Source organism: Lemur catta, chromosome 20 (assembly GCF_020740605.2).
Source record: "Lemur catta isolate mLemCat1 chromosome 20, mLemCat1.pri, whole genome shotgun sequence".
NCBI lineage: Eukaryota > Metazoa > Chordata > Mammalia > Primates > Lemuridae > Lemur > Lemur catta.
This window is the reverse complement of record NC_059147.1, coordinates 22,097,908-22,110,501: the sequence shown is the minus strand read 5'-3', so window position 1 is coordinate 22,110,501 and position 12,594 is coordinate 22,097,908. Positions and strand designations below refer to the sequence as shown.

The following is a 12,594-nucleotide window of genomic DNA, read 5'->3' as shown; positions in this document are numbered from 1 at the left end:
TCATAACAGTTACCAGTGACTGAGCCCCAGTGCGGGACACATTGTGTTTGCATTAGCGAGCTCATGCATTGCCCCTAAAAGGCAGACAAGGCAGGTACGAATTGTTATCATACCCTGTTAAACATGAGGAAACCAAAGCTCTGGAAAGGTACTTTTTATTGTGCAAATAAAACTGCCCTATAGGCGCTGTTTTATTCCAAGCGGGTCCAGGACTTCCGGATTCTACCCTGCCCCGCCCCTAGCCACGCCCCTCGAGCCCGGGTCCCGCCAGGCCCCGCCCCGCCTCTCGCCCCGCCCCCTGCCCTCGCCCAGCCCCCGCGGGGAGCGGTGCCTGCAGTGCGGGCCGTGGCCGCCGGGGGGCAGCCGCGCCGCTCGGGCCCGGCCGCTCTGGGCAGCGCTCCTCGCTCGCCCTCGGACTCGGCTCCGGCTGCGAGTGGTGCCCTGCCCGCGCCCAGCGCCGACCGCCGGGTCCCCACACCGGACCCAGTACCTCGGCTCCCCGGGGCCGGACCGAGGTCGCAAGCAGCGCCGCGGGGTGTGGGGCGGAACCAGGAGATGAAATGACAACGTCAACCCTCCAGGTACCTGGCTCGGCCAAGGCGGCGCGGCGGGGCCTGCGGGCCGCAGAGCAGGGCGGGCGGGCGGCCTCCTCGGAGCCCCGGCCTCGCGGCCCCCGCCTCCGCCGCCCGGCTCCCGCCTCCACCCGTTTCTGTTTCACGCGCTCGGAGGCGAGCGGCGTCTCCACCCCCAGGACCCGGCCCGGCCCGGCTGGCCGAGCCCCGTGGCCGCTACGTGCCCCCGGCGCCCCGGGACTGCCGTGCCGATCGGCCTCACCCGGGCCTCACGGGCCGCCTCGGGGAGCTCGGCCCGGGGTCCGGCTGGTCTCCCAGGGAGCGATGCTCACTCCCTCCTCCTGCCCCGGGTCCTGGAAGCCCCTCGGCCCCGACTTGGCACAAGGCCCGGCTCCTTCCCCAATCTGACTTCCTCTTCTCGGCCTGCGACCCTTCATTCATTCCCTAGATAGTGCGGGGTGGTGCTGGGGTGGCGCCACCTAGACGAATGACGGACCCGCCCTCCAGGTCCTGTCAGTCTTGCAGGGCCAGAAAACGTAAACATGCTCAGGCGTCAGCCCGGGGATTGTACCTCAGCTCTGCCACTCACTAGCATGTGACCTTGGGCTACTTTTTTGATCGTGAAATCTCAGGTTTCCTTGTCTGTAAAATGGGTTAATGCCCTGTAGGGTTGTGACAATGGCTCTAGATTGAATAATTCAGGTAAAGTATTCGCACCATAGTGTCTGGAACATAGTAAATGCACAGTGCCTGAGGGAGTCAGGTAGGACTTCCTGGAAGCAGGGGCATCATCGGAGGAAGGGCAGCATTCAGATGGCCCGGAGGAGGGGCCGGATGGTTACTCCAGGTGAGGGAAGACTGGGGACAGGCGTGAATAAGCTGGGGTACCAGGCTAGGAATTAGATGGAGACCAAAGCCAGACCCCACCATCAGCCAGCAGAAGCTGCAGATCCCATCTGCCCAGCCAGTTTTTATATGGCCTGTGAGCTAAGAATGTTTTTTATGGTTTTTTAAAAATAGCTGAAGACATAACTCACATACCATGCAACTCACCCATTTAAAGGGTACAGTTCAATGCTTTTAGTATATTCACGGAGTTGTGCAGCCATCACCACAATCACGTTTTGGAACATCTTTCTGCTGGGCATGGTGCCTCCAGACTGTAATCCCAGAGCTTTGGGAGGCTGAGGCAGGAGGATCACTTGAGGCCAGGAGTTCGAGACCAGCCTGAACTGAGACCCTGTCTCAAAAACAAGAACAAAAAGCTTCATCACCCTAAAAGAAACCCTGCACCCTTTAGCTGTCACCCCCCAATCCCTCCCCCCCTCCCAGCTCTATGCAACCACTAATCTACGTTCTGTCTCTATGGATTTGCCTATTCTGGGCATTTTATATAAATGGTGTCATACAATATGTGGTCCTTTGTGACTGCAATGTCATAGCTTTTTACATTTTTTAAATGGCTGGAAGACATGTTGCATGACACTTGCAAATCATGAAATTCAAATTTCAGTGTCTATAAATAAAGTTTTATTGGAACACATCCCCGCTCATTTATTTACATGTTGTCTGTGGCTGCTTTTGTGCTACAAAGGTAGAGCTGAGTATTTGCTACAGAGGTGGCTGGCTGGCAAGACCTAAAGCATTTATTGTCTGGTCCTTTCCAGGTTTGTCAGCCCGTTTCATACCCTTGTTACCCTTTTCTTTCCTCCTCATCCTTTGCCATGTGTGTTACTAGAGATGCAGCAGAGCTGGCAGTTTTATTTGTCACCTTACCCTCTTGTTAGGCAAAACTGTTTCTATTGAAACTAAGGCCTCCTGCATGTGAAAAACTTTAAGTGGCTGCCAGAAAAATCTACTGCACTCTTAGGTGCATTAGTAGAGGATCTAGAAGGAGGGAGGGAATGGGTCTGCTCTGCTCCATGGGGAACAGGGAATACCTGAGGTAGTGTTGTGCTGAGGACAGACCCAGGAAAGAAGCTGTATAGAGTCAAAATGTCCAAGGAACTGGGGGGTGTTGGCTCTGGAGAAGAGGTGTCACCAGGGCCCGGAGCACTGCCTTCAAGTCTGAAGGAACATCATAGAGAAAAGAGTAGACACATGGAGCTTGTGTGGAAGCTAATTGTCGGAGAAGGTTCACTCTCGGTAGGTGGTGGAGGGAGCCGAAGCTTGAAAATAGCAGCCTTCACCCCTCCTTGTCTCTTCGGTCTGGTGGGTTCCCTTAACTCACCTGGCCCGACTCACCCCAGCCTGCCCCCTCTGTAGAACTATCTGTGTGTCTTTCTTTCGGAGCTGGCAGATGAGGAAGGGCTGAACAAATGCCCTGGCCCTGCCGAGAGAGCCGGTCAGGAGGGTGATTGTTTGCTGTGCTCGGAACTGTGGGTCCGGAGTGGGATCCGCCTGCCCGGCAGCCAGCGCTGGGTCTGACTGAGGAGGAGGATGCTGGTCGTGTTTCCTCGGTTGGGGAAACTGCAGTTTTAAAAATTGGATACATAGGTGCTCTCAGTTCAGCCTAGGACACGGGCCTACAGGATTTATTAGATATCCACAGACACTCACACTCAGAGTTCTTAGAAGGTTCGAGGGGACAGTTCCCCTCAATTGGCAGCACGTCGCTGCCTCTGGAGTAAGCAAGCACTTTTCTCACTGGAGCGAACTGGTATATTGAGCCACCTGTCTAAGCATCCCCTCCCTGGGTGTCAACTTCAGACAGTTTGGGAAAACTGTCTTCTCTTTTCTTCTAGAGAAACAAGTTGCATTGGGCCAGGAGAAGGGGTGGGGATGCCTTTAAGTCTCTCACAGAAACTCTCGGGTCGATGAAGCACTCTTCTAGCTGGCTGGCTCTTCTCTGGCCCTGAGGCCAAGTGCGGTTTCTGGCCTCCTTGCTGAGCAAATCATCAATCACTTGCTTCCGGGTGTCCCCTCTTCCAGGCTGTCGGTCTCAGTTTCTCTTTCCTTCGAGGCAGTGGAATAGAAAGTCCTGTGGAGTCGCCCTTTAAGCCCCAGCCTGAGATACTAGGTCAGGTGTCCACTTGCTGAAATCCGGAGTGAGGACTGAGAAGGAGGTTGCTTTTAACTGGATGAGCTTATTGTGAAGGGGACAGCTGGCTTTCAAAGCCTCCTTTTAAGGCCTTTCTAGGAGATGTTGGAGAAGTAGGCCAATGTAATGGTCTGAGAGTGATAAATCCACGGGCCTGGCGACATCGCTCATCATATCTCAGCCTGCTGCCTGTGACCCCAGGGCTTTCCAGATCTCCTAGGAAGCACTGAGCTATCTGCTTTGCCTTTCCAGAAAGCCATTGATCTGGTGACAAAAGCCACAGAAGAGGATAAGGCCAAGAATTACGAGGAGGCGCTGCGGCTCTACCAGCATGCCGTGGAGTATTTCCTCCACGCTATCAAGTGTGAGTCATGCGTGGGGTCCTCCCTGGCTGCAGCGAGGAGAAGAGGGTGGGCACACGGGGCTCATGGGACCCTCTCTGGTTTCCCGTTGCAGATGAGGCACACAGCGACAAGGCTAAGGAGAGCATTCGAGCCAAGTGCATGCAGTACCTAGACCGGGCCGAGAAGCTCAAGGATTATTTACGAAACAAAGAGAAGCATGGCAAGAAGCCAGTGAAAGAGAGTCAGAGTGAGGGCAAGGGGTGAGTGTGCAGGCGTGTGCAGCTGGCCCCTGGCGGCCTGGAGCCCCCGAACATGTGTACCCTCTTGACGTGTCACTGTCATTCTTGGCGGTAATGCTGCCCTGGATTTCCACAGTGCCTGCCTTATGGGGCATTCGCCTCATGACACAGTGAGGGCAGCGCCGACAGCTGCTTTCATGAAGCACTTCACAGAATGCCTCTGTGCACATCATCTCCTGGATCTGCCACAAAAGCTGTGGGGGAGAGGGGCACCCAGTGTGGAGGCTGTCAGCCTTGGACTCTGCAGCCCAACTGTCGGGGTATAACCTAGCTCTGTCACTTCCTAGCCGTGTGGCCCTGGGCAAGTGCCATGACTTCCTGTGCCTTCATTCTCCACATCCGGGAGGGGGAAGATAACGGAACTCTAGCATTGCTGTAAAGAGAGGATGTGGGTGAAGCCCTTAGAGGAGAGCGTGGCACACAGTGAACGGCCCGCCTGGGCCGGCCGCTGTTTTCTTTTGGAGACAGAGTCTCACTCTGTTGCCAGGCTAGAGTGCCGTGGCGTCAGCCTAGCTCACAGCAACCTCAAACTCCTGGGCTCAAGCGATCCTTCTGCCTCAGCCTCTCGAGTCTCTGGGACTATAGGCATGTGCCACCATGCCCGGCTAATTTTTTCTATATATATATATTTTTAGTTGGCCAGCTAATTTCTTTCTATTTTTTAGTAGAGACGGGGTCTCACTCGTGCTCAGGCTGGTCTCAAACTCCTGACCTCGAGCGATCCTCCCGCCTCGGCCTCCCAAGTGCTAGGATTACAGGCGTGAGCCACCGCGCCTGGCCTGCTGTTACAATCTAAGAATCATCATGTCATCTGACAGCTGAGGCAGCTGACTCAGAGGTTCAGAGATTTGCCAAGGCCACACAGCCAGTACGTGATGGACCCTGGACCCTGTCTCTGACTCCTAAGCCAGTGCTCTCTCCACAGCCTCTCACCTCTGGGCTTCACCCACTGCGGCAATTCCAGGCAATTCCAGTCAGCTGAGCACACGCCCGTGCCGTCCTGGAGGCAGGGCGAGGGGAGGGTCCTCAGGGCAGGAGGGTCACAGTAGGAGACCTGGAATCTAGAGGCTCTCCCCTCAGGCATGGACAGTACGTGCCCCAGAGTGAGAGACAGACCCAGGAGGGGGCAGGAGACCGGGGATCTCCCGGAGGGGTTAAAGAGCTTTGAGGATGACAAATAAACTATGTCAGGGTAGGACTCACTGCTGGGATGAGGGTAGTTACCGTGTGGTTCTCCCCAGGTGTTCCCTTGCAGATTTGCATTTGTCCTCTTCTCTGTCCTTTGGCACACGACTACTTTGGAGTCACAGCCACATGCTCTCTGTCCCTGAGTCTGTACGAAAGGCTCCGACAGCCGCGTAGTTTCCCTGGCTGCTCTCTCAGTGCAGCGAAGGCGCGTGTCCCTCACCAGGCTTTGGGAGAGGGCTGGCATGAAGAACCGGGGCTGGGTTACGAGTGTGTGTTGGAAGATCAGAGGCAAGAGCTGCTCAGAGAGGGGGCCAGACCTCCTCAAGGTACCTGCTTGCCGGGCGCGCACCGATGTGAGCAGGGACAGTGCTCCTTGACCACTGTGCCGGTGACAGAGCCTGGCCTCGCTTGAGAGCTTCCCTGCTCCCAGGCTGAAAGTCCAGCTTGTGATCACCTGTCTCCTTTCCCAGCAGCGATAGTGACAGTGAAGAGGATAATCCAGAGAAGAAGAAATTACAAGAACAACTGATGGGTAAGAGGCTCGAGGCTGTGGCAGCGGGAGGGGAGGCGGCGCAGGCCCCTGTCGGGTCGGCTCGTGCTCACGGGCCGGGCACCGGTCGGCCTCCCTCTCGCAGGTGCTGTTGTCATGGAGAAGCCCAACATACGGTGGAATGATGTGGCCGGGCTGGACGGGGCCAAGGAGGCCCTCAAAGAAGCTGTCATTTTGCCAATTAAATTCCCACACTTGTTCACAGGTAAGAGTTGAGCCACTTTAGGCCTAGACAAAAAAAAATGCCAGGCTTCTGAGGGAGCCAGCCCAGAGTTCCCACTCTCCAGTCTCTGGGAGCAGGTGACAACTCAGCTCCCCAGCCCTGCCGTGTGCTCACAGTCAGGAGCGACCCCAGCCTGCTCACCACGCTCAAAAACCACTTTTGTGACTAGACCTGTGTGTTGGCCATCGCAGCGGGTGGGCAGGGCTAGCCAATGTCACTTTTCAAGGTCATGGGGTTATTAGCAAGGGCTAGGCTGAATTACCAGGCTCTCAGCAGGTAATTTAGCTCTCTTCACTCCTTTGTTCCTAGAATCATTTGTTTTACAGAACTGTTTCTTACTGTATTTACAGTGACTAACAATCTGCCTTTTTTTGTTCCCTGTCCCCAGTCAGCAAGAAGCTCACTTCCCTTTACTCTCTGTCGTAGGCAAGCGTACCCCTTGGCGAGGGATACTGCTCTTTGGACCCCCTGGCACAGGGAAATCCTACCTGGCCAAAGCGGTGGCAACAGAGGCCAACAACTCCACCTTCTTCTCTGTGTCCTCCTCAGATCTGATGTCCAAGTGGCTGGGGGAGAGTGAGAAGTAAGTCAGCCCCGGCAGCTGCCGGTGGACCAGCTTCCCTGCCTCTCAGGGTCCCCTCCCAGAGGAGCTGCTGTTTGATATTCAGGGAGAGTAGCCAGATTGGGTGGGACGCTGTCCTGACAAAGGCGGGTGAACCTGGGAGAGATGGAGGTGCTCAAGAAGGGAAGGGAAAGGAGCCAAGAACTGGCTAGCAGTTGAGTGTCCCCTGATGGAACATTTTATATATTAATAGTTAACTTATACCCCACACTGACTCCCATTTTGCAGATGAAGAAACTGAGGCTTAGAGGAAGGGAACTGACTGTGCTAAGTCCAGAGCCAATGACTGGGGCTCCCAGAATTCGAAGCAGATGCTAAGGCTTGCTCTTCCTCTGGGCACAGTGCTGCCAGAGGACTGGTCAGCACCATTTTTCCTGCAGTCCAGGTGTGACTGTTGTCTCAGCCCCTCTGTGGGAAGGGCAAGAGGAGAGAAGTGGCAGCTGGGCCCTGGGTGGGCGTGTACGAGAGTGTCCAGATCCTGACCCCGTTTCTCACCTGCACAGGCTAGTCAAGAACCTGTTTGAGCTGGCCCGGCAGCACAAGCCCTCCATCATCTTCATCGACGAGGTGGATTCCCTCTGCGGATCCCGAAATGAAAATGAGAGCGAGGCTGCCCGAAGGATCAAAACGGAGTTCTTGGTCCAAATGCAGGGTGCGTGCTAGTCCCAGGTGCCCCCTGGGGCTTCCTTCTACCTAAAGCCAACCCCTGGCTTCATTATTTAGCTGTGGCTAGTGTCCTTCTCAGCCCCATCTCCTCAGGCTGGGGAGGACCCGTCATCGGGGAGAGGCTCCTGGGGCCTTTGCCATGCCGACTGCTCTGGGGCAGGCAGTGCTGGAAGTTTCTTCACCCTTGGCAAAGCCAGACCAGAACCTGGTTTAATTTCAGCTGGGACATTGCCAGTGGTGGCACAGGGATGGCTTCAACTGATGACACACAAAGCCCCTGAGGTGTGTCCCCACAGGTTCTAACTTACCCTTGCAGGTGTCCAGAGTCAGTCTTTTGTCTCCCTTTCTTCTCAGGAGTGGGGAATAACAACGATGGGACTCTGGTTCTTGGTGCCACAAACATCCCATGGGTGTTGGATTCAGCCATCAGGAGGAGGTAAGTCTCCCCAGGAGGAGCCAGGGCCTGAAGTCGTTCTCCAGCCATGGTCAGCCTGCCGCTGGCAGCCCGTGGGTGTAGCCTGACCTCATTTCTCCGGAGTCTTCCCCCTGTCTGCGTGTCGAGCAGAGTCCTCTCTCATCTCAGGAGTCTCCGTGCTGCCCCTTCCGTTAATACCATCCTGCCATCTGCTCTCAATTCCTGCCGTGTGCTTGGCTCTCTAGGTTTGAAAAGCGGATTTACATCCCCTTGCCAGAGGAAGCCGCCCGCGCCCAGATGTTCCGATTGCATCTGGGGAGCACGCCCCACAACCTCACAGATGCCAACATCCACGAGCTGGCCCGCAAGACAGAAGGCTATTCAGGCGCAGACATTAGCATCATCGTGCGGGACTCCCTCATGCAGCCCGTTAGAAAAGTACAGTCGGCAACACACTTCAAAAAGGTGAGTGGCCGGCAAGCAGTTGCTTAGAAAATGTCACAGAAAGGGGGGGAATTACTGGCTTTCTTTGCCAGCTCCCTGGTCCTGCTGCCTGGCTGCTCAGGTGACATGTTATTGGTCTTCTGGAGAGCCAAGGACAAGTGCCAGGTGGGGCCGCTGGCTTCAGGGGCAGGGCTGTATCACTTCTTGCCCAAGTGTGGCCATCTCAGAATGTGTAAAACCAGAGGGCAGTGCACCATCTTAGCAGCACTGTGGCTGTCTCTGTCCGCACTGTGCTCTTGTGCACCAAACAAATGTTTGGAACGTGCTGGATATAGAATTACTGATTGTAAGGAAGGCTCATCCATTTGTTCAGCAAATCTTCATTGAGGGTTTGCTGTGGGTCCTGCTGTGTGCCTGGCACTGTCCTCAGTGCTGGGGAGACATTAGTGACCACAAAGCGAAAAATCTCTGCCCTCCAGGAGCCTCCTTTCTGGTGGGGGGAGACAGACAGTAAAGGAAATGCTGGGCTCTCAGAGGTGATGGGGGAGGGCTGGGCAGGCTGCACTGTCAAAGGACACTGGGGGGGATGTGTGCGTCAAGAGCTGAAGCAGGTGAGGAAATGAGCCTTGGGGACATTTGGGGAACATTCTGCCAATGCAGCAGACTTTACTGGGAAAAACATTTTTTATGTCACCACACCCATGGTATGATTCGATGGCATTAATGAGGAAAAAAAGGCATCTGGAGCTACAAATTGAGATTCTGGAGGACAGTGGCTGGAAGATGTGCCAATAACAAGCCTCTGATCAGCCCGTAGGAGCCCCTCCCTCCTCTGACCCCAATGACCTAGAAAGCCTGCATTACCTTCTCTTTAGGATGTCCTTAGAAATCTGAGCTGCCCTGACTGTTCCCCAAACACAGGGGCACCCACTCCAGCCAAATTCCTGTTTGGTTTCAGGTTTGTGGCCCTTCCCGCACCAACCCCAGCATTGTGATCGATGACCTCCTGACCCCATGCTCACCAGGGGACCCGGGGGCCATGGAGATGACTTGGATGGATGTCCCTGGTGACAAACTCTTAGAGCCTGTGGTTTGCATGGTAGGTGGCCACTTGGGAGAGAGGACTGCACAAAATCCAGGAAATTGGGAGCTTGGGTCTAAGCTTAAAAATGAGGTCCCCTCCTTCTGTGTTCTGGGCTGCTGTGGCTCCTCCTAACCCAGGAATGGCTCTTGCAGCTCTGGGTAGCGGGGGCTCCTGCCATGAGACTCGGCGGGGGCCAGGATGGAGGCAGCAGCATTAGCATTTTATATTCTTCAGCAAGAAAAGTAAAGTCCAGATAATGGGACTACACCATTCCACGGTTTGGCTGATTTGGTACACAGAAGGAACCATGAACCTGTGTTGGCATGGTTTGATCTGGTGCAGCTGCAAAGGCAGCCGCTCGCCCAGACAGTCTGGGCCTCTTGTCATCTTAGTCTCGCCTGTGCCGTCCTGGCAGGGGTCAGCCCTGTGGCTAGTATGGTGGGCATGCAGTTAAGAAATGGACTCCTAATGGGAGTGACGAGACGATGGAGCTTAGATTCTCTCAGACCAGAAGTAGGCCTGCCTGGAAATGGTATGAGCTGCCTTGGGAGGGAAGAGGGTCCCTGCCATAGGTGGATTCAAGCAGGGCAGCTGTAGGAGTGACCTCAAGGGCAGGCCTCTTCCCACCCTAGACTGCACAGTTGTGCAGTGAGGCGAGGCTGGGCACCTGGTGCCTGGCTCCTCAGTTGCATGCTCTTGTCTTTGCAGTCGGACATGCTCCGGTCTTTGGCCACTACCCGGCCCACAGTGAATGCAGACGACCTCCTGAAAGTGAAGAAATTCTCAGAGGACTTTGGACAGGAGAGTTAAAACCTTCTTCACTTGGGCAATGGTGAAAGTGGGAGGTTGACTGGGGCAAACCCATGGTACTCCCTACATCGGTGGCCAGATCGGGCTGTAGGGCTCATCCTAAGTCACTACAGTGTCCCCTCTGCCATCTGGCTGCCAGCCAGGGAGCAGGAAGGAAGGGCCTCCACAGCCGCAGAGACTCCGCTGCCCGCTGGGCACACAGTGAATCCTGGCTCTTCCTAGTTCCTCCTCCTCTCCTCTCCTGGATGCTCACCAACTCCTTTCCATGCCCCTGTGTGTCATCTTCTTCTTCTTTTTTTTTTAATCCTTTTTTGTTCCCCTAAATTAATGCTGCTTGGATTTTCGTCTTGTTTATCAAGATAAAATCACCTGGACGCATCAAGGGTTGAGAGCAGCCGAGATGTGAATGGCACAGACTTTGGACGGCTGGCCAGGCCCCACCACGCTGTTCCTTTAATTCCCAAGTTTTGTTCCTTGAGAACAAATTGGCTGACGCCCCTACGTCCCTCCCAGCCCAAGCTCTGCCTCAAAGACTGAGAGTAAGATAAGCCATTCCTACCCCCCTAGGCTGGCGTCCAGGGCCCTGTGTCTTCTTGCAGGAGGAGATGGCTTCTGTGAACGCAGAGCTGTTTCCATCAGAACGAAAGAAGGCCGTCAGGCAGGTTTGCACTGCTGCCTTTCCTCCGAGTGTAGGAACACTGAACCCCGCCACTGCCCCTGGGTCCCTGTCCCGGAAATAGTCTAATAAATCCTTTTCCCTTTTTGAGCCACCTGAGTGATTGCATCTTTGACTCTTGTCTGGGGCTCTTGCTTCCAATAAAGACCCTCTGGTTTTCTCTCTCTGCTTGCTCCTCTCTTCTCTTCAGCAGAGTACAAAGTAGAAGTGTGCGCCGACTGCTGTTCTCAGGCCAGTTCTACAGTCAGGTGTGCGAGCGCCCTCCCCCCGCCCCCCCAGGCCTCAGAAGTGTAGCTGGGGGTGGTTTGAGAGACCCGGTTACAGATCAGAGACTGCAAACAGGAGGCTTGTGGGCCAGACCTGGCCTGCACGCATGTTAGCTTGGTCTGGTCTGCCAACATTTAAAAATTGAGAGTTGACATAAAAATTCAGATTTCTGGCTTCTGGAAGATTAAGTTATGCCTCAGAAGATGCAACAGGCCAAAAAACGGCAGGAGAGGCGATTAAGTTAGATAATGCTGGGCCTGCATCCCCATGAGACAGCCTAGCAGCTGCCATGGAGTAGGGCTGCCCTGTTCAGAAGGGGTCACCCTTCCCCACTCATCTGTGCCCCAGACAGTGAGACACCAAGGTGGCAGCCCTGGAAATGTGCCTGGCAAGGAGCAGAGCGGTACAGGCTATCCCACATTCATCCCGAGCACACAAATACACCAGAGTCAAACCAGATTCACACAGAGAAGCCCTGGCCTAGGAACTGAAGCTTGTAGCTTGTGAAGGGGGTGGTTCTAGCCTGCCTTCTCCTCCTAGACCCAGTATTACTCCTCTAGCTTTAAAGTCTGAGCGGCCCAGACTGATTAGTTGGCAGACTCTTAGGGTATGCTGGCCTTGCACTGCGTTTCTTTGCTCTGGTTAGGAGCCTGTGCTGAGCTAACTTCTGATCGCTAGCTCTAGGGCCCGACTCCTGTGCTGCTTTCCAAGGCACCCCCACGTTACCTAGAGCCACAGCAGGCCGGACCTTCAGATGATATGTATGCAGCAACTATGGCTGGGATCATTGTCACTTGGGAGTTCTCACCACCAGTTAGTTTGTAAATGCTGGAAAGAAGGGATATGGACTGCCCTGTCTGTATAGCTTCACTTTGGCTACTTTATAAGTGTTTTTGAAATTTTACTTCCGGTTACCTTTACTTGAATCAGAAGGTCCTTGGTTCCTTTTTTAACCTGCTTCCTCCTTCCTACTGCTTAAACACCCTGACAAGTGACAGAGGTTAAGAGACATGTTAGGAGTGCTATTGTCATCCCCGTAGCTCTAGTTAGTGTTCAGACACGCAGCCTTTCCACATCTCTCTCCACGATCAGCGACAGCACTACTACCGATGCTGAACTGACCTCAGACTGACACAGCAGCCTCACATTTGGGCTGCCGGCATATGACCTGACTTCATCTACATAAACATGTTACGTGCAAGAAAATTTCCTTCCTGAAGTACTTACTCTGAAATTCATTTCCATACCTGGGGATTCTGTTCCAAACCCTCTGCCTACGCTGGCTTTCACTGTCAAAGTGGCTTTCTAAAACGTTCATTAGTTCAAGATGCCGATTTGTGTGTATGAGTGTTTTTTGTGGCTGATACCTGCCAGAAGTGGAAGAGATTTCCATT

The 12,594-nt window shown here is 54.4% G+C and overlaps 1 protein-coding gene across 2 annotated transcripts; it reads left to right on the top strand.

The window, feature by feature from the left end:
* Positions 1-386: 386 nt before the first annotated feature.
* VPS4A (vacuolar protein sorting 4 homolog A) lies at positions 387-11,023 on the top strand. 2 transcript variants are annotated; one of them, XM_045533387.1, is made up of 11 exons: positions 387-581; positions 3,865-3,976; positions 4,069-4,216; positions 5,917-5,975; positions 6,079-6,198; positions 6,643-6,799; positions 7,342-7,490; positions 7,859-7,940; positions 8,165-8,384; positions 9,322-9,462; positions 10,156-11,023. In XM_045533387.1, exons 1-11 carry the CDS (start codon positions 561-563, stop codon positions 10,255-10,257), a joined length of 1,311 nt encoding a protein of 436 aa, XP_045389343.1. In that variant the 5' UTR covers positions 387-560; the 3' UTR covers positions 10,258-11,023. The 2 variants fall into 2 exon arrangements, with proteins under 2 accessions (XP_045389343.1, XP_045389342.1); XM_045533386.1 differs by having other exon boundaries at positions 389-581; positions 5,914-5,975.
* The last annotated feature ends 1,571 nt before the right edge of the window (positions 11,024-12,594 follow it).